The sequence below is a fragment of the Falco peregrinus genome, chromosome 3 (assembly GCF_023634155.1).
Source record: "Falco peregrinus isolate bFalPer1 chromosome 3, bFalPer1.pri, whole genome shotgun sequence".
Classification (NCBI taxonomy): Eukaryota; Metazoa; Chordata; class Aves; order Falconiformes; family Falconidae; genus Falco; species Falco peregrinus.
Window position 1 is genome coordinate 13,998,358 of NC_073723.1, and position 21,268 is coordinate 14,019,625.

The 21,268-nt window shown below is 60.6% G+C and overlaps 6 protein-coding genes across 6 annotated transcripts; all 6 read left to right on the forward strand.

Annotated features, from left to right (window-relative positions):
- Positions 1-784: 784 nt before the first annotated feature.
- On the forward strand, positions 785-1,093 carry LOC129784021 (feather keratin 1-like). The gene has a single exon (XM_055798810.1). The coding sequence runs from the start codon at positions 785-787 to the stop codon at positions 1,091-1,093; it is 309 nt and encodes a 102-aa protein (XP_055654785.1).
- A 3,449-nt stretch (positions 1,094-4,542) lies between these two features.
- On the forward strand, positions 4,543-4,851 carry LOC129784022 (feather keratin 1-like). The gene has a single exon (XM_055798812.1). The coding sequence runs from the start codon at positions 4,543-4,545 to the stop codon at positions 4,849-4,851; it is 309 nt and encodes a 102-aa protein (XP_055654787.1).
- Positions 4,852-8,298: 3,447 nt separating this feature from the next.
- Positions 8,299-8,607, forward strand: LOC129784023 (feather keratin 1-like). Its single transcript, XM_055798813.1, has one exon. It carries the CDS (start codon positions 8,299-8,301, stop codon positions 8,605-8,607), a length of 309 nt encoding a protein of 102 aa, XP_055654788.1.
- A 3,447-nt stretch (positions 8,608-12,054) lies between these two features.
- On the forward strand, positions 12,055-12,363 carry LOC129784024 (feather keratin 1-like). Its single transcript, XM_055798823.1, has one exon. The coding sequence runs from the start codon at positions 12,055-12,057 to the stop codon at positions 12,361-12,363; it is 309 nt and encodes a 102-aa protein (XP_055654798.1).
- Positions 12,364-15,812: 3,449 nt separating this feature from the next.
- Positions 15,813-16,121, forward strand: LOC129784025 (feather keratin 1-like). Its single transcript, XM_055798824.1, has one exon. The coding sequence runs from the start codon at positions 15,813-15,815 to the stop codon at positions 16,119-16,121; it is 309 nt and encodes a 102-aa protein (XP_055654799.1).
- A 3,449-nt stretch (positions 16,122-19,570) lies between these two features.
- Positions 19,571-19,879, forward strand: LOC129784013 (feather keratin-like). The gene has a single exon (XM_055798760.1). It carries the CDS (start codon positions 19,571-19,573, stop codon positions 19,877-19,879), a length of 309 nt encoding a protein of 102 aa, XP_055654735.1.
- The last annotated feature ends 1,389 nt before the right edge of the window (positions 19,880-21,268 follow it).

The window sequence follows — 21,268 nt, forward strand, 5'->3', positions numbered from 1 at the left end:
CACAGAGCACGCTCAGTGGGAAAGGCCAGGCCTACAGTCAGGCTTAGCAAGCTGGCAGCAAGGCAGGCAGGGACCAAATGCCATGGAAGGGGCCGACACTCATGCCTGGCACACCTCCAAAGCCCACAACAGCCTTCCAGGCCCATGAACAAGTGGGGGCCCCTCTTCGCAACGCACCCGCAAACCACACCACACGAGTGCCACGGCATGACCTCACTGACAACACCCCACCTCTCCTATGCTTTGGCCACGTCTGCCAAATGCCCTGACACGCACCTTCCATGCAAATCCTCCCAGATACCTGCTCTCACTTCAAAGCTGACGCCAGGGACAGACGGACACGTCCTCAAGAGGAGGACATGAGAAGGGAGCGTTGTGGGAAGGGACACACCCCCCACCTCATTACCTGCCAAGCTCTGGCACGCAACAGCTGCTTGCTGCAAAATGCCGTCACGCGCATCCTGTCCCGCCCCCTCAGACCAGCATAAAAGACGGCCCAGCGCCTCTCTCCATCACACGCTTCTCCTGACGCCTTCTCCCCCGCAGTCAACAAGGTGAGCCTGAAGCCCCTTCCCCTCCTTCTCCTGCCCCACACGCCCCGTCTCTTCCAGCACGCGCTGACACCAGACTCAGCAGCCCCCACGACTCAACACCACCACGCTCCCCGCAGCCCCACACCGCGTCTCCACACTCCCTTGCCCTCCTGTAACGACACCCCTCGCGCCCCCCAACACCCTCCGCTTCCTCAACACCCTCTCTTACAGGGACACTCCACACCGCAGACATGGCCTGCAACAACTTCTGCAGCCCCTGCGGACCCACCCCGCTGGCTAACAGCTGCAACGAGCCCTGCGTCAGGCAGTGCGAGGACTCCCGCGTCGTCATCCAGCCTTCCACCGTGCTGGTCACCCTGCCGGGACCCATCCTCACCTCCTTCCCCCAGAGCACCGCCGTCGGATCCTCCTCATCGGCTGCTGTGGGCAACATCCTCAGCTCCCAGGGAGTGCCCATCTCCTCCGGCGGCTTTGGCTACGGTTACGGCCTCGGAGGCCTGGGCTGCTATGGCGCCGGAAGAGCCTGCCTGCCCTGCTAAGGGCCCTCCACACCACACACACCCTGCAAGCCACGGCATGGACTGAGGACGCACCTCCCGCCTGCTGCTGGCACGGGGATCTGCCACCCGCACTTCCTCCTTTCAAGGCACCAAGCAAAGTAGCACGGAAGGGGCCAGCCCCGGCTGCCAGGATACATGGCCCACCTACCTCCTCCTCTTCTCCCACTGTCTTCTTTGCATCGCCCCTACTGCTACGTCCGCTACTCTCCGCTGCAAACGCCTGCTCACAAGCCAAAGACCACCGGGGCACCTCCCCCGCGCTGCTCCCACCGCAGGAAAGGAAGACCTCGGTGCTCTGGCAAAATCTTCTGCAAGCAAAGGACCTGGGCTGACGGTCGCCCTACTTGCACCTCAGAACGGTTCCCTTCCACTGCGTGCTCCTGCCTTTTCACTCTTTTGCCTCAATAAAATCTCCTGCATCCCAGCACCACACGCCTCCATCTCCTTTCTTCTCCCAAGGCTCTTCCACTCTAAAACGGCACAAAGCCAGGCCTCAACAGGCCGGCGGGGTTGGGGGGAAAAGGGCACTCAGCCTCTCCGAGGGCACAGGCCACCAGCGACAACACACACTCGCACCTGCAGGCATACACAGCATGACACAAGCCCAGCACTGGCTCAGAAAAAGCCTCTGATACGACAACGCTCCCTGCGCACACCTCCGACCGAGGCTCCCCGTGCCAACACACGCTTGACTAACTCTCTTCCGCACCCTCCCCAGCAAAAAAGGATCACAGAATCATTTAGAGATGGGCAGGAATCTCTGCAGAGCATGTCCTTCCACCCCAGTGCTCAAGCAGGGCCAGCTAGAGCAGATTGTCTGGGACCACAGCCACTCGCATCTTCAGTACCTCCGAGAATGGAGCCGCCACCACCTCTTCCACTCTTTGACCACCCTCACACTGAAAAAGCCCTGCCGCCTTTGCCCGGGCAATTCCAGATGCTTTCACTTCTGAACATGGCCTCTTGTCCTACCACTGATCGCAAGCCTCTGGGCACAGCCCTTCAGCCGCTTTGCAGGCCACCGCAGCGGCCGCTTACGCAGCCCGCACTTTCTCAGCTCGTCTAGGAGCACGTACCAGGAGACAGCGACAAAGGCTTCCTTCAAGTACGCCTCAGCAACAGCCACTGCTCTCCCCTCGCCCAACGCCCACTCGCCTCAACGCGGAAGACACGCAGCTCACTCAAGCATGATTTGCCCTTCCAAAATCCACGCCAAACACCCCCCAACACCTTCCGTCCGTCCTGGCCTTGGCAGTGATTTCCAGCAGCATTGCTTCCATCACCTGCCCCGGGAACAGGCTCAGGCTCACCGGCCTCTGCTTTCCCAGAGCCTCCCGCACCATCTTCTGCGGGACACGAGGGGTACCAGCTCCCTTCCACTCTTCAGGAGCTGCCCCCAGGCACTATGACCTTTCCAGGAAAATGCACAGCGGCCTCACAAGGAGGCCTCCGCAATGCCAGATGCCTCGGCATTCCTGGGAGCAGCATGACAGGCCCCGGGCACTTACAAACACCCACTCCCACACCACTCCTTCCTACCTCCCTTCATCTTCCTCAGCAACAACCACAGATCACCTGACAAACAGCCTGAAAAACACTCACCTTGCCTCAGCGGGGGCAGGCCTTGCCACTCATCAACCCTTCCGCACGCACCACCACCACCACCACAGCCTCGGCTCTGCAGCCCCGTGCCGCATGCTCAAACCCAGCTCCCCTCGGCAATCGCCAAATTCCCTTTCACCCTGTCAAGCTCTGCGCAGAGAACTGGCCTCACCCCTCGACACTCGCCCCAAGCACAGACCCCACCAAAGGCCCAGGAGTGCCAGCTTCCCCTGCCTGCCGCTCCCAGCCCTGCTCCGCCTTTCAGCACACATACGGGCTCTCCAGAAACTCACCTGCCCTCGCACGCTGCCTCATACACAATCATAAGAGTCACTTCGGTTGCAAAAGACCCTTAACGTTATCGAGTCCAACCGTTAACCTAATAGTGCCAAGGCCACCACTAATCCATGTCCCTAAGCGCCACGACTACGTGTCTTTTAAACACCTCCCACAATGGTGACTCAACCACTGCCCTGGGCAGCCCCTTCCAGTGCTTGATAACCCTCTCGGTGAAGAAATTTCTCATCATAGCCAAACTAAACTTTGCCTGGCGCAACATGAGGCCCTTTCCTCTTGCCCTAGCACTTGTTGCTAGGGATGAGAGACTGACAACCTCCTCGTTACAGCCTCCTCTCAGGTACTTGGAGACACCGATAGGGCCTCCCCTCAGCCGCCACCTTCTGAAAACGCAGTAGCCCCGCTTTCCTCAACTGCTACTTCTAAGGCTTCTTCTCTCGATCCTTCACCGCATTCGCTGCTCTCCTTTGGATGCGTCACACCACAGCCCAAGCCCCACCTCAGGGGTCCACGATGGAGGGGCCAACACAAGCACCGGCGGAGCCAGGCAGGGCACCTCTCGTCACAGGACCGGCGAGCTCTCAGCCAGGGCTGCCAGGAAAATGGCCTGCTCTCCCAAACAGCCCTCCTCTGCCTGCCCGCACTGACACCCCCAGGGACGGATCCCAGGGGGCACAAGCCCAGACACGCAGGCCCCTTTCTCCCAGCTACAACCTTTCAAGCAAGGCGGGCAACAAGGCACACACAGAGCACGCTCAGTGGGAAAGGCCAGGCCTACAGTCAGGCTTAGCAAGCTGGCAGCAAGGCAGGCAGGGACCAAATGCCATGGAAGGGGCCGACACTCATGCCCGGCACACCTCCAAAGCCCACAACAGCCTTCCAGGCCCATGAACACGTGGGGGCCCCTCTTCGCAACGCACCCGCAAACCACACCACACGAGTGCCACGGCATGACCTCACTGACAACACCCCACCTCTCCTATGCTTTGGCCACGTCTGCCAAATGCCCTGACACGCACCTTCCATGCAAATCCTCCCAGATACCTGCTCTCACTTCAAAGCTGACGCCAGGGACAGACGGACACGTCCTCAAGAGGAGGACATGAGAAGGGAGCGTTGTGGGAAGGGACACACCCCCCACCTCATTACCTGCCAAGCTCTGGCACGCAACAGCTGCTTGCTGCAAAATGCCGTCACGCGCAAAGCCTGTCCCGCCCCCTCAGACCAGCATAAAAGACGGCCCAGCGCCTCTCTCCATCACACGCTTCTCCTGACGCCTTCTCCCCCACAGTCAACAAGGTGAGCCTGAAGCCCCTTCCCCTCCTTCTCCTGCCCCACACGCCCCGTCTCTTCCAGCACGCGCTGACACCAGACTCAGCAGCCCCCACGACTCAACACCACCACGCTCCCCGCAGCCCCACACCGCGTCTCCACACTCCCTTGCCCTCCTGTAACGACACCCCTCGCGCCCCCCAACACCCTCCGCTTCCTCAACACCCTCTCTTACAGGGACACTCCACACCGCAGACATGGCCTGCAACAACTTCTGCAGCCCCTGCGGACCCACCCCGCTGGCTAACAGCTGCAACGAGCCCTGCGTCAGGCAGTGCGAGGACTCCCGCGTCGTCATCCAGCCTTCCACCGTGCTGGTCACCCTGCCGGGACCCATCCTCACCTCCTTCCCCCAGAGCACCGCCGTCGGATCCTCCTCATCGGCTGCTGTGGGCAACATCCTCAGCTCCCAGGGAGTGCCCATCTCCTCCGGCGGCTTTGGCTACGGTTACGGCCTCGGAGGCCTGGGCTGCTATGGCGCCGGAAGAGCCTGCCTGCCCTGCTAAGGGCCCTCCACACCACACACACCCTGCAAGCCACGGCATGGACTGAGGACGCACCTCCCGCCTGCTGCTGGCACGGGGACCTGCCACCCGCACCTCCTCCTCTCAAGGCACCAAGCAAAGTAGCACGGAAGGGGCCAGCCCCGGCTGCCAGGATACATGGCCCACCTACCTCCTCCTCTTCTCCCACTGTCTTCTTTGCATCGCCCCTACTGCTACGTCCGCTACTCTCCGCTGCAAACGCCTGCTCACAAGCCAAAGACCACCGGGGCACCTCCCCCACGCTGCTCCCACCGCAGGAAAGGAAGACCTCGGTGCTCTGGCAAAATCTTCTGCAAGCAAAGGACCTGGGCTGACGGTCGCCCTACTTGCACCTCAGAACGGTTCCCTTCCACTGCGTGCTCCTGCCTTTTCACTCTTTTGCCTCAATAAAATCTCCTGCATCCCAGCACCACACGCCTCCATCTCCTTTCTTCTCCCAAGGCTCTTCCACTCTAAAACGGCACAAAGCCAGGCCTCAACAGGCCGGCGGGGTTGGGGGGAAAAGGGCACTCAGCCTCTCCGAGGGCACAGGCCACCAGCGACAACACACACTCGCACCTGCAGGCATACACAGCATGACACAAGCCCAGCACTGGCTCAGAAAAAGCCTCTGATACGACAACGCTCCCTGCGCACACCTCCGACCGAGGCTCCCCGTGCCAACACACGCTTGACTAACTCTCTTCCGCACCCTCCCCAGCAAAAAAGGATCACAGAATCATTTAGAGATGGGCAGGAATCTCTGCAGAGCATGTCCTTCCACCCCAGTGCTCAAGCAGGGCCAGCTAGAGCAGATTGTCTGGGACCACAGCCACTCGCGTCTTCAGTACCTCCGAGAATGGAGCCGCCACCACCTCTTCCACTCTTTGACCACCCTCACACTGAAAAAGCCCTGCCGCCTTTGCCCGGGCAATTCCAGATGCTTTCACTTCTGAACATGGCCTCTTGTCCTACCACTGATCGCAAGCCTCTGGGCACAGCCCTTCAGCCGCTTTGCAGGCCACCGCAGCGGCCGCTTACGCAGCCCGCACTTTCTCAGCTCGTCTAGGAGCACGTACCAGGAGACAGCGACAAAGGCTTCCTTCAAGTACGCCTCAGCAACAGCCACTGCTCTCCCCTCGCCCAACGCCCACTCGCCTCAACGCGGAAGACACGCAGCTCACTCAAGCATGATTTGCCCTTCCAAAATCCACGCCAAACACCCCCCAACACCTTCCGTCCGTCCTGGCCTTGGCAGTGATTTCCAGCAGCATTGCTTCCATCACCTGCCCCGGGAACAGGCTCAGGCTCACCGGCCTCTGCTTTCCCAGAGCCTCCCGCACCATCTTCTGCGGGACACGAGGGGTACCAGCTCCCTTCCACTCTTCAGGAGCTGCCCCCAGGCACTATGACCTTTCCAGGAAAATGCACAGCGGCCTCACAAGGAGGCCTCCGCAATGCCAGATGCCTCGGCATTCCTGGGAGCAGCACGACAGGCCCCGGGCACTTACAAACACCCACTCCCACACCACTCCTTCCTACCTCCCTTCATCTTCCTCAGCAACAACTACAGATCACCTGACAAACAGCCTGAAAAACACTCACCTTGCCTCAGCGGGGGCAGGCCTTGCCACTCATCAACCCTTCCGCACGCACCACCACCACCACCACAGCCTCGGCTCTGCAGCCCCGTGCCGCATGCTCAAACCCAGCTCCCCTCGGCAATCGCCAAATTCCCTTTCACCCTGTCAAGCTCTGCGCAGAGAACTGGCCTCACCCCTCGACACTCGCCCCAAGCACAGACCCCACCAAAGGCCCAGGAGTGCCAGCCTCCCCTGCCTGCCGCTCCCAGCCCTGCTCCGCCTTTCAGCACACATACGGGCTCTCCAGAAACTCACCTGCCCTCGCACGCTGCCTCATACACAATCATAAGAGTCACTTCGGTTGCAAAAGACCCTTAACGTTATCGAGTCCAACCGTTAACCTAATAGTGCCAAGGCCACCACTAATCCATGTCCCTAAGCGCCACGTCTACGTGTCTTTTAAACACCTCCCACAATGGTGACTCAACCACTGCCCTGGGCAGCCCCTTCCAGTGCTTGATAACCCTCTCGGTGAAGAAATTTCTCATCATAGCCAAACTAAACTTTGCCTGGCGCAACATGAGGCCCTTTCCTCTTGCCCTAGCACTTGTTGCTAGGGATGAGAGACTGACAACCTCCTCGTTACAGCCTCCTCTCAGGTACTTGGAGACACCGATAGGGCCTCCCCTCAGCCGCCACCTTCTGAAAACGCAGTAGCCCCGCTTCCCTCAACCGCTACTTCTAAGGCTTCTTCTCTCGATCCTTCACCGCATTCGCTGCTCTCCTTTGGATGCGTCACACCACAGCCCAAGCCCCACCTCAGGGGTCCACGATGGAGGGGCCAACACAAGCACCGGCGGAGCCAGGCAGGGCACCTCTCGTCACAGGACCGGCGAGCTCTCAGCCAGGGCTGCCAGGAAAATGGCCTGCTCTCCCAAACAGCCCTCCTCTGCCTGCCCGCACTGACACCCCCAGGGACGGATCCCAGGGGGCACAAGCCCAGACACGCAGGCCCCTTTCTCCCAGCTACAACCTTTCAAGCAAGGCGGGCAACAAGGCACACACAGAGCACGCTCAGTGGGAAAGGCCAGGCCTACAGTCAGGCTTAGCAAGCTGGCAGCAAGGCGGGCAGGGACCAAATGCCATGGAAGGGGCCGACACTCATGCCCGGCACACCTCCAAAGCCCACAACAGCCGTCCAGGCCCATGAACAAGTGGGGGCCCCTCTTCGCAACGCACCCGCAAACCACACCACACGAGTGCCACGGCATGACCTCACTGACAACACCCCACCTCTCCTATGCTTTGGCCACGTCTGCCAAATGCCCTGACACGCACCTTCCATGCAAATCCTCCCAGATACCTGCTCTCACTTCAAAGCTGACGCCAGGGACAGACGGACACGTCCTCAAGAGGACGACATGAGAAGGGAGCGTTGTGGGAAGGGACACACCCCCCACCTCATTACCTGCCAAGCTCTGGCACGCAACAGCTGCTTGCTGCAAAATGCCGTCACGCGCATCCTGTCCCGCCCCCTCAGACCAGCATAAAAGATGGCCCAGCGCCTCTCTCCATCACACGCTTCTCCTGACGCCTTCTCCCCCGCAGTCAACAAGGTGAGCCTGAAGCCCCTTCCCCTCCTTCTCCTGCCCCACACGCCCCGTCTCTTCCAGCACGCGCTGACACCAGACTCAGCAGCCCCCACGACTCAACACCACCACGCTCCCCGCAGCCCCACACCGCGTCTCCACACTCCCTTGCCCTCCTGTAACGACACCCCTCGCGCCCCCCAACACCCTCCGCTTCCTCAACACCCTCTCTTACAGGGACACTCCACACCGCAGACATGGCCTGCAACAACTTCTGCAGCCCCTGCGGACCCACCCCGCTGGCTAACAGCTGCAACGAGCCCTGCGTCAGGCAGTGCGAGGACTCCCGCGTCGTCATCCAGCCTTCCACCGTGCTGGTCACCCTGCCGGGACCCATCCTCACCTCCTTCCCCCAGAGCACCGCCGTCGGATCCTCCTCATCGGCTGCTGTGGGCAACATCCTCAGCTCCCAGGGAGTGCCCATCTCCTCCGGCAGCTTTGGCTACGGTTACGGCCTCGGAGGCCTGGGCTGCTATGGCGCCGGAAGAGCCTGCCTGCCCTGCTAAGGGCCCTCCACACCACACACACCCTGCAAGCCACGGCATGGACTGAGGACGCACCTCCCGCCTGCTGCTGGCACGGGGATCTGCCACCCGCACCTCCTCCTCTCAAGGCACCAAGCAAAGTAGCACGGAAGGGGCCAGCCCCGGCTGCCAGGATACATGGCCCACCTACCTCCTCCTCTTCTCCCACTGTCTTCTTTGCATCGCCCCTACTGCTACGTCCGCTACTCTCCGCTGCAAACGCCTGCTCACAAGCCAAAGACCACCGGGGCACCTCCCCCGCGCTGCTCCCACCGCAGGAAAGGAAGACCTCGGTGCTCTGGCAAAATCTTCTGCAAGCAAAGGACCTGGGCTGACGGTCGCCCTACTTGCACCTCAGAACGGTTCCCTTCCACTGCGTGCTCCTGCCTTTTCACTCTTTTGCCTCAATAAAATCTCCTGCATCCCAGCACCATACGCCTCCATCTCCTTTCTTCTCCCAAGGCTCTTCCACTCTAAAACGGCACAAAGCCAGGCCTCAACAGGCCGGCGGGGTTGGGGGGAAAAGGGCACTCAGCCTCTCCGAGGGCACAGGCCACCAGCGACAACACACACTCGCACCTGCAGGCATACACAGCATGACACAAGCCCAGCAGTGGCTCAGAAAAAGCCTCTGATACGACAACGCTCCCTGCGCACACCTCCGACCGAGGCTCCCCGTGCCAACACACGCTTGACTAACTCTCTTCCGCACCCTCCCCAGCAAAAAAGGATCACAGAATCATTTAGAGATGGGCAGGAATCTCTGCAGAGCATGTCCTTCCACCCCAGTGCTCAAGCAGGGCCAGCTAGAGCAGATTGTCTGGGACCACAGCCACTCGCATCTTCAGTACCTCCGAGAATGGAGCCGCCACCACCTCTTCCACTCTTTGACCACCCTCACACTGAAAAAGCCCTGCCGCCTTTGCCCGGGCAATTCCAGATGCTTTCACTTCTGAACATGGCCTCTTGTCCTACCACTGATCGCAAGCCTCTGGGCACAGCCCTTCAGCCGCTTTGCAGGCCACCACAGCGGCCGCTTACGCAGCCCGCACTTTCTCAGCTCGTCTAGGAGCACGTACCAGGAGACAGCGACAAAGGCTTCCTTCAAGTACGCCTCAGCAACAGCCACTGCTCTCCCCTCGCCCAACGCCCACTCGCCTCAACGCGGAAGACACGCAGCTCACTCAAGCATGATTTGCCCTTCCAAAATCCACGCCAAACACCCCCCAACACCTTCCGTCCGTCCTGGCCTTGGCAGTGATTTCCAGCAGCATTGCTTCCATCACCTGCCCCGGGAACAGGCTCAGGCTCACCGGCCTCTGCTTTCCCAGAGCCTCCCGCACCATCTTCTGCGGGACACGAGGGGTACCAGCTCCCTTCCACTCTTCAGGAGCTGCCCCCAGGCACTATGACCTTTCCAGGAAAATGCACAGCGGCCTCACAAGGAGGCCTCCGCAATGCCAGATGCCTCGGCATTCCTGGGAGCAGCACGACAGGCCCCGGGCACTTACAAACACCCACTCCCACACCACTCCTTCCTACCTCCCTTCATCTTCCTCAGCAACAACCACAGATCACCTGACAAACAGCCTGAAAAACACTCACCTTGCCTCAGCGGGGGCAGGCCTTGCCACTCATCAACCCTTCTGCACGCACCACCACCACCACCACAGCCTCGGCTCTGCAGCCCCGTGCCGCATGCTCAAACCCAGCTCCCCTCGGCAATCGCCAAATTCCCTTTCACCCTGTCAAGCTCTGCGCAGAGAACTGGCCTCACCCCTCGACACTCGCCCCAAGCACAGACCCCACCAAAGGCCCAGGAGTGCCAGCCTCCCCTGCCTGCCGCTCCCAGCCCTGCTCCGCCTTTCAGCACACATACGGGCTCTCCAGAAACTCACCTGCCCTCGCACGCTGCCTCATACACAATCATAAGAGTCACTTCGGTTGCAAAAGACCCTTAACGTTATCGAGTCCAACCGTTAACCTAATAGTGCCAAGGCCACCACTAATCCATGTCCCTAAGCGCCACGTCTACATGTCTTTTAAACACCTCCCACAATGGTGACTCAACCACTGCCCTGGGCAGCCCCTTCCAGTGCTTGATAACCCTCTCGGTGAAGAAATTTCTCATCATAGCCAAACTAAACTTTGCCTGGCGCAACATGAGGCCCTTTCCTCTTGCCCTAGCACTTGTTGCTAGGGATGAGAGACTGACAACCTCCTTGTTACAGCCTCCTCTCAGGTACTTGGAGACACCGATAGGGCCTCCCCTCAGCCACCACCTTCTGAAAACGCAGTAGCCCCGCTTCCCTCAACTGCTACTTCTAAGGCTTCTTCTCTCGATCCTTCACCGCATTCGCTGCTCTCCTTTGGATGCGTCACACCACAGCCCAAGCCCCACCTCAGGGGTCCACGATGGAGGGGCCAACACAAGCACCGGCGGAGCCAGGCAGGGCACCTCTCGTCACAGGACCGGCGAGCTCTCAGCCAGGGCTGCCAGGAAAATGGCCTGCTCTCCCAAACAGCCCTCCTCTGCCTGCCCGCACTGACACCCCCAGGGACGGATCCCAGGGGGCACAAGCCCAGACACGCAGGCCCCTTTCTCCCAGCTACAACCTTTCAAGCAAGGCGGGCAACAAGGCACACACAGAGCACGCTCAGTGGGAAAGGCCAGGCCTACAGTCAGGCTTAGCAAGCTGGCAGCAAGGCAGGCAGGGACCAAATGCCATGGAAGGGGCCGACACTCATGCCTGGCACACCTCCAAAGCCCACAACAGCCTTCCAGGCCCATGAACAAGTGGGGGCCCCTCTTCGCAACGCACCCGCAAACCACACCACACGAGTGCCACGGCATGACCTCACTGACAACACCCCACCTCTCCTATGCTTTGGCCACGTCTGCCAAATGCCCTGACACGCACCTTCCATGCAAATCCTCCCAGATACCTGCTCTCACTTCAAAGCTGACGCCAGGGACAGACGGACACGTCCTCAAGAGGAGGACATGAGAAGGGAGCGTTGTGGGAAGGGACACACCCCCCACCTCATTACCTGCCAAGCTCTGGCACGCAACAGCTGCTTGCTGCAAAATGCCGTCACGCGCATCCTGTCCCGCCCCCTCAGACCAGCATAAAAGACGGCCCAGCGCCTCTCTCCATCACACGCTTCTCCTGACGCCTTCTCCCCCGCAGTCAACAAGGTGAGCCTGAAGCCCCTTCCCCTCCTTCTCCTGCCCCACACGCCCCGTCTCTTCCAGCACGCGCTGACACCAGACTCAGCAGCCCCCACGACTCAACACCACCACGCTCCCCGCAGCCCCACACCGCGTCTCCACACTCCCTTGCCCTCCTGTAACGACACCCCTCGCGCCCCCCAACACCCTCCGCTTCCTCAACACCCTCTCTTACAGGGACACTCCACACCGCAGACATGGCCTGCAACAACTTCTGCAGCCCCTGCGGACCCACCCCGCTGGCTAACAGCTGCAACGAGCCCTGCGTCAGGCAGTGCGAGGACTCCCGCGTCGTCATCCAGCCTTCCACCGTGCTGGTCACCCTGCCGGGACCCATCCTCACCTCCTTCCCCCAGAGCACCGCCGTCGGATCCTCCTCATCGGCTGCTGTGGGCAACATCCTCAGCTCCCAGGGAGTGCCCATCTCCTCCGGCGGCTTTGGCTACGGTTACGGCCTCGGAGGCCTGGGCTGCTATGGCGCCGGAAGAGCCTGCCTGCCCTGCTAAGGGCCCTCCACACCACACACACCCTGCAAGCCACGGCATGGACTGAGGACGCACCTCCCGCCTGCTGCTGGCACGGGGATCTGCCACCCGCACTTCCTCCTTTCAAGGCACCAAGCAAAGTAGCACGGAAGGGGCCAGCCCCGGCTGCCAGGATACATGGCCCACCTACCTCCTCCTCTTCTCCCACTGTCTTCTTTGCATCGCCCCTACTGCTACGTCCGCTACTCTCCGCTGCAAACGCCTGCTCACAAGCCAAAGACCACCGGGGCACCTCCCCCGCGCTGCTCCCACCGCAGGAAAGGAAGACCTCGGTGCTCTGGCAAAATCTTCTGCAAGCAAAGGACCTGGGCTGACGGTCGCCCTACTTGCACCTCAGAACGGTTCCCTTCCACTGCGTGCTCCTGCCTTTTCACTCTTTTGCCTCAATAAAATCTCCTGCATCCCAGCACCACACGCCTCCATCTCCTTTCTTCTCCCAAGGCTCTTCCACTCTAAAACGGCACAAAGCCAGGCCTCAACAGGCCGGCGGGGTTGGGGGGAAAAGGGCACTCAGCCTCTCCGAGGGCACAGGCCACCAGCGACAACACACACTCGCACCTGCAGGCATACACAGCATGACACAAGCCCAGCAGTGGCTCAGAAAAAGCCTCTGATACGACAACGCTCCCTGCGCACACCTCCGACCGAGGCTCCCCGTGCCAACACACGCTTGACTAACTCTCTTCCGCACCCTCCCCAGCAAAAAAGGATCACAGAATCATTTAGAGATGGGCAGGAATCTCTGCAGAGCATGTCCTTCCACCCCAGTGCTCAAGCAGGGCCAGCTAGAGCAGATTGTCTGGGACCACAGCCACTCGCATCTTCAGTACCTCCGAGAATGGAGCCGCCACCACCTCTTCCACTCTTTGACCACCCTCACACTGAAAAAGCCCTGCCGCCTTTGCCCGGGCAATTCCAGATGCTTTCACTTCTGAACATGGCCTCTTGTCCTACCACTGATCGCAAGCCTCTGGGCACAGCCCTTCAGCCGCTTTGCAGGCCACCGCAGCGGCCGCTTACGCAGCCCGCACTTTCTCAGCTCGTCTAGGAGCACGTACCAGGAGACAGCGACAAAGGCTTCCTTCAAGTACGCCTCAGCAACAGCCACTGCTCTCCCCTCGCCCAACGCCCACTCGCCTCAACGCGGAAGACACGCAGCTCACTCAAGCATGATTTGCCCTTCCAAAATCCACGCCAAACACCCCCCAACACCTTCCGTCCGTCCTGGCCTTGGCAGTGATTTCCAGCAGCATTGCTTCCATCACCTGCCCCGGGAACAGGCTCAGGCTCACCGGCCTCTGCTTTCCCAGAGCCTCCCGCACCATCTTCTGCGGGACACGAGGGGTACCAGCTCCCTTCCACTCTTCAGGAGCTGCCCCCAGGCACTATGACCTTTCCAGGAAAATGCACAGCGGCCTCACAAGGAGGCCTCCGCAATGCCAGATGCCTCGGCATTCCTGGGAGCAGCATGACAGGCCCCGGGCACTTACAAACACCCACTCCCACACCACTCCTTCCTACCTCCCTTCATCTTCCTCAGCAACAACCACAGATCACCTGACAAACAGCCTGAAAAACACTCACCTTGCCTCAGCGGGGGCAGGCCTTGCCACTCATCAACCCTTCCGCACGCACCACCACCACCACCACAGCCTCGGCTCTGCAGCCCCGTGCCGCATGCTCAAACCCAGCTCCCCTCGGCAATCGCCAAATTCCCTTTCACCCTGTCAAGCTCTGCGCAGAGAACTGGCCTCACCCCTCGACACTCGCCCCAAGCACAGACCCCACCAAAGGCCCAGGAGTGCCAGCTTCCCCTGCCTGCCGCTCCCAGCCCTGCTCCGCCTTTCAGCACACATACGGGCTCTCCAGAAACTCACCTGCCCTCGCACGCTGCCTCATACACAATCATAAGAGTCACTTCGGTTGCAAAAGACCCTTAACGTTATCGAGTCCAACCGTTAACCTAATAGTGCCAAGGCCACCACTAATCCATGTCCCTAAGCGCCACGACTACGTGTCTTTTAAACACCTCCCACAATGGTGACTCAACCACTGCCCTGGGCAGCCCCTTCCAGTGCTTGATAACCCTCTCGGTGAAGAAATTTCTCATCATAGCCAAACTAAACTTTGCCTGGCGCAACATGAGGCCCTTTCCTCTTGCCCTAGCACTTGTTGCTAGGGATGAGAGACTGACAACCTCCTCGTTACAGCCTCCTCTCAGGTACTTGGAGACACCGATAGGGCCTCCCCTCAGCCGCCACCTTCTGAAAACGCAGTAGCCCCGCTTTCCTCAACTGCTACTTCTAAGGCTTCTTCTCTCGATCCTTCACCGCATTCGCTGCTCTCCTTTGGATGCGTCACACCACAGCCCAAGCCCCACCTCAGGGGTCCACGATGGAGGGGCCAACACAAGCACCGGCGGAGCCAGGCAGGGCACCTCTCGTCACAGGACCGGCGAGCTCTCAGCCAGGGCTGCCAGGAAAATGGCCTGCTCTCCCAAACAGCCCTCCTCTGCCTGCCCGCACTGACACCCCCAGGGACGGATCCCAGGGGGCACAAGCCCAGACACACAGGCCCCTTTCTCCCAGCTACAACCTTTCAAGCAAGGCGGGCAACAAGGCACACACAGAGCACGCTCAGTGGGAAAGGCCAGGCCTACAGTCAGGCTTAGCAAGCTGGCAGCAAGGCAGGCAGGGACCAAATGCCATGGAAGGGGCCGACACTCATGCCCGGCACACCTCCAAAGCCCACAACAGCCTTCCAGGCCCATGAACACGTGGGGGCCCCTCTTCGCAACGCACCCGCAAACCACACCACACGAGTGCCACGGCATGACCTCACTGACAACACCCCACCTCTCCTATGCTTTGGCCACGTCTGCCAAATGCCCTGACACGCACCTTCCATGCAAATCCTCCCAGATACCTGCTCTCACTTCAAAGCTGACGCCAGGGACAGACGGACACGTCCTCAAGAGGAGGACATGAGAAGGGAGCGTTGTGGGAAGGGACACACCCCCCACCTCATTACCTGCCAAGCTCTGGCACGCAACAGCTGCTTGCTGCAAAATGCCGTCACGCGCAAAGCCTGTCCCGCCCCCTCAGACCAGCATAAAAGACGGCCCAGCGCCTCTCTCCATCACACGCTTCTCCTGACGCCTTCTCCCCCGCAGTCAACAAGGTGAGCCTGAAGCCCCTTCCCCTCCTTCTCCTGCCCCACACGCCCCGTCTCTTCCAGCACGCGCTGACACCAGACTCAGCAGCCCCCACGACTCAACACCACCACGCTCCCCGCAGCCCCACACCGCGTCTCCACACTCCCTTGCCCTCCTGTAACGACACCCCTCGCGCCCCCCAACACCCTCCGCTTCCTCAACACCCTCTCTTACAGGGACACTCCACACCGCAGACATGGCCTGCAACAACTTCTGCAGCCCCTGCGGACCCACCCCGCTGGCTAACAGCTGCAACGAGCCCTGCGTCAGGCAGTGCGAGGACTCCCGCGTCGTCATCCAGCCTTCCACCGTGCTGGTCACCCTGCCGGGACCCATCCTCACCTCCTTCCCCCAGAGCACCGCCGTCGGATCCTCCTCATCGGCTGCTGTGGGCAACATCCTCAGCTCCCAGGGAGTGCCCATCTCCTCCGGCGGCTTTGGCTACGGTTACGGCCTCGGAGGCCTGGGCTGCTATGGCGCCGGAAGAGCCTGCCTGCCCTGCTAAGGGCCCTCCACACCACACACACCCTGCAAGCCACGGCATGGACTGAGGACGCACCTCCCGCCTGCTGCTGGCACGGGGACCTGCCACCCGCACCTCCTCCTCTCAAGGCACCAAGCAAAGTAGCACGGAAGGGGCCAGCCCCGGCTGCCAGGATACATGGCCCACCTACCTCCTCCTCTTCTCCCACTGTCTTCTTTGCATCGCCCCTACTGCTACGTCCGCTACTCTCCGCTGCAAACGCCTGCTCACAAGCCAAAGACCACCGGGGCACCTCCCCCACGCTGCTCCCACCGCAGGAAAGGAAGACCTCGGTGCTCTGGCAAAATCTTCTGCAAGCAAAGGACCTGGGCTGACGGTCGCCCTACTTGCACCTCAGAACGGTTCCCTTCCACTGCGTGCTCCTGCCTTTTCACTCTTTTGCCTCAATAAAATCTCCTGCATCCCAGCACCACACGCCTCCATCTCCTTTCTTCTCCCAAGGCTCTTCCACTCTAAAACGGCACAAAGCCAGGCCTCAACAGGCCGGCGGGGTTGGGGGGAAAAGGGCACTCAGCCTCTCCGAGGGCACAGGCCACCAGCGACAACACACACTCGCACCTGCAGGCATACACAGCATGACACAAGCCCAGCACTGGCTCAGAAAAAGCCTCCGATACGACAACGCTCCCTGCGCACACCTCCGACCGAGGCTCCCCGTGCCAACACACGCTTGACTAACTCTCTTCCGCACCCTCCCCAGCAAAAAAGGATCACAGAATCATTTAGAGATGGGCGGGAATCTCTGCAGAGCATGTCCTTCCACCCCAGTGCTCAAGCAGGGCCAGCTAGAGCAGATTGTCTGGGACCACAGCCACTCGCGTCTTCAGTACCTCCGAGAATGGAGCCGCCACCACCTCTTCCACTCTTTGACCACCCTCACACTGAAAAAGCCCTGCCGCCTTTGCCCGGGCAATTCCAGATGCTTTCACTTCTGAACATGGCCTCTTGTCCTACCACTGATCGCAAGCCTCTGGGCACAGCCCTTCAGCCGCTTTGCAGGCCACCGCACCGGCCGCTTACACAGCCCGCACTTTCTCAGCTCGTCTAGGAGCACGTACCAGGAGACAGCGACAAAGGCTTCCTTCAAGTACGCCTCAGCAACAGCCACTGCTCTCCCCTCGCCCAACGCCCACTCACCTCAACGCGGAAGACACGCAGCTCACTCAAGCATGATTTGCCCTTCCAAAATCCACGCCAAACACCCCCCAACACCTTCCGTCCGTCCTGGCCTTGGCAGTGATTTCCAGCAGCATTGCTTCCATCACCTGCCCCGGGAACAGGCTCAGGCTCACCGGCCTCTGCTTTCCCAGAGCCTCCCGCACCATCTTCTGCGGGACACGAGGGGTACCAGCTCCCTTCCACTCTTCAGGAGCTGCCCCCAGGCACTATGACCTTTCCAGGAAAATGCACAGCGGCCTCACAAGGAGGCCTCCGCAATGCCAGATGCCTCGGCATTCCTGGGAGCAGCACGACAGGCCCCGGGCACTTACAAACACCCACTCCCACACCACTCCTTCCTACCTCCCTTCATCTTCCTCAGCAACAACCACAGATCACCTGACAAACAGCCTGAAAAACACTCACCTTGCCTCAGCGGGGGCAGGCCTTGCCACTCATCAACCCTTCCGCACGCACCACCACCACCACCACAGCCTCGGCTCTGCAGCCCCGTGCCGCATGCTCAAACCCAGCTCCCCTCGGCAATCGCCAAATTCCCTTTCACCCTGTCAAGCTCTGCGCAGAGAACTGGCCTCACCCCTCGACACTCGCCCCAAGCACAGACCCCACCAAAGGCCCAGGAGTGCCAGCCTCCCCTGCCTGCCGCTCCCAGCCCTGCTCCGCCTTTCAGCACACATACGGGCTCTCCAGAAACTCACCTGCCCTCGCACACTGCCTCATACACAATCATAAGAGTCACTTCGGTTGCAAAAGACCCTTAACGTTATCGAGTCCAACCGTTAACCTAATAGTGCCAAGGCCACCACTAATCCATGTCCCTAAGCGCCACGTCTACGTGTCTTTTAAACACCTCCCACAATGGTGACTCAACCACTGCCCTGGGCAGCCCCTTCCAGTGCTTGATAACCCTCTCGGTGAAGAAATTTCTCATCATAGCCAAACTAAACTTTGCCTGGCGCAACATGAGGCCCTTTCCTCTTGCCCTAGCACTTGTTGCTAGGGATGAGAGACTGACAACCTCCTCGTTACAGCCTCCTCTCAGGTACTTGGAGACACCGATAGGGCCTCCCCTCAGCCGCCACCTTCTGAAAACGCAGTAGCCCCGCTTCCCTCAACCGCTACTTCTAAGGCTTCTTCTCTCGATCCTTCACCGCATTCGCTGCTCTCCTTTGGATGCGTCACACCACAGCCCAAGCCCCACCTCAGGGGTCCACGATGGAGGGGCCAACACAAGCACCGGCGGAGCCAGGCAGGGCACCTCTCGTCACAGGACCGGCGAGCTCTCAGCCAGGGCTGCCAGGAAAATGGCCTGCTCTCCCAAACAGCCCTCCTCTGCCTGCCCGCACTGACACCCCCAGGGACGGATCCCAGGGGGCACAAGCCCAGACACGCAGGCCCCTTTCTCCCAGCTACAACCTTTCAAGCAAGGCGGGCAACAAGGCACACACAGAGCACGCTCAGTGGGAAAGGCCAGGCCTACAGTCAGGCTTAGCAAGCTGGCAGCAAGGCGGGCAGGGACCAAATGCCATGGAAGGGGCCGACACTCATGCCCGGCACACCTCCAAAGCCCACAACAGCCTTCCAGGCCCATGAACAAGTGGGGGCCCCTCTTCGCAACGCACCCGCAAACCACACCACACGAGTGCCACGGCATGACCTCACTGACAACACCCCACCTCTCCTATGCTTTGGCCACGTCTGCCAAATGCCCTGACACGCACCTTCCATGCAAATCCTCCCAGATACCTGCTCTCACTTCAAAGCTGACGCCAGGGACAGACGGACACATCCTCAAGAGGAGGACATGAGAAGGGAGCGTTGTGGGAAGGGACACACCCCCCACCTCATTACCTGCCAAGCTCTGGCACGCAACAGCTGCTTGCTGCAAAATGCCGTCACGCGCAAAGCCTGTCCCGCCCCCTCAGACCAGCATAAAAGACGGCCCAGCGCCTCTCTCCATCACACGCTTCTCCTGACGCCTTCTCCCCCGCAGTCAACAAGGTGAGCCTGAAGCCCCTTCCCCTCCTTCTCCTGCCCCACACGCCCCGTCTCTTCCAGCACGCGCTGACACCAGACTCAGCAGCCCCCACGACTCAACACCACCACGCTCCCCGCAGCCCCACACCGCGCCTCCACACTCCCTTGCCCTCCTGTAATGACACCCCTCGCCCCCCCCGACACCCTCCGCTTCCTCAACACCCTCTCTTACAGGGACACTCCACACCGCAGACATGGCCTGCAACAACTTCTGCAGCCCCTGCGGACCCACCCCGCTGGCTAACAGCTGCAACGAGCCCTGCGTCAGGCAGTGCGAGGACTCCCGCGTCGTCATCCAGCCTTCCACCGTGCTGGTCACCCTGCCAGGACCCATCCTCACCTCCTTCCCCCAGAGCACCGCCGTCGGATCCTCCTCATCGGCTGCTGTGGGCAACATCCTCAGCTCCCAGGGAGTGCCCGTCTCCTCCGGCAGCTTTGGCTACGGTTACGGCCTCGGAGGCCTGGGCTGCTATGGCGCCAGAAGAGCCTGCCTGCCCTGCTAAGGGCCCTCCACACCACACACACCCTGCAAGCCACGGCATGGACTGAGGACGCACCTCCCGCCTGCTGCTGGCACGGGGACCTGCCACCCGCACCTCCTCCTCTCAAGGCACCAAGCAAAGTAGCACGGAAGGGGCCAGCCCCGGCTGCCAAGATACATGGCCCACCCACCTCCTCCTCTTCTCCCACTGTCTTCTTTGCATCGCCCCTACTGCTACGTCCGCTACTCTCCGCTGCAAACGCCTGCTCGCAAGCCAAAGACCACCGGGGCACCTCCCCCGCGCTGCTCCCACCGCAGGAAAGGAAGACCTCGGTGCTCTGGCAAAATCTTCTGCAAGCAAAGGACCTGGGCTGACGGTCGCCCTACTTGCACCTCAGGACGGATCCCTTCCACTGCGTGCTCCTGCCTTTTCACTCTTTTGCCTCAATAAAATCTCCTGCATCCCAGCACCACACGCCTCCATCTCCTTTCTTCTCCCAAGGCTCTTCCACTCTAAAACGGCACAAAGCCAGGCCTCAACAGGCCGGCGGGGTTGGGGGGAAAAGGGCACTCAGCCTCTCCGAGGGCACAGGCCACCAGCGACAACACACACTCGCACCTGCAGGCATACACAGCATGACACAAGCCCAGCACTGGCTCAGAAAAAGCCTCCGATACGACAACGCTCCCTGCGCACACCTCCGACCGAGGCTCCCCGTGCCAACACACGCTTGACTAACTCTCTTCCGCACCCTCCCCAGCAAAAAAGGATCACAGAATCATTTAGAGATGGGCGGGAATCTCTGCAGAGCATGTCCTTCCACCCCAGTGCTCAAGCAGGGCCAGCTAGAGCAGATTGTCTGGGACCACAGCCACTCGCGTCTTCAGTACCTCCGAGAATGGAGCCGCCACCATCTCTTCCACTCTTTGACCACCCTCACACTGAAAAAGCCCTGCCGCCTTTGCCCGGGCAATTCCAGATGCTTTCACTTCTGAACATGGCCTCTTGTCCTACCACTGATCGCAAGCCTCTGGGCACAGCCCTTCAGCCGCTTTGCAGGCCACCGCACCGGCCGCTTACGCAGCCCGCACTTTCTCAGCTCGTCTAGGAGCACGTACCAGGAGACAGCGACAAAGGCTTCCTTCAAGTACGCCTCAGCAACAGCCACTGCTCTCCCCTCGCCCAACGCCCACTCGCCTCAACGCGGAAGACACGCAGCTCACTCAAGCATGATTTGCCCTTCCAAAATCCACGCCAAACACCCCCCAACACCTTCCGTCCGTCCTGGCCTTGGCAGTGATTTCCAGCAGCATTGCTTCCATCACCTGCCCCGGGAACAGGCTCAGGCTCACCGGCCTCTGCTTTCCCAGAGCCTCCCGCACCATCTTCTGCGGGACACGAGGGGTACCA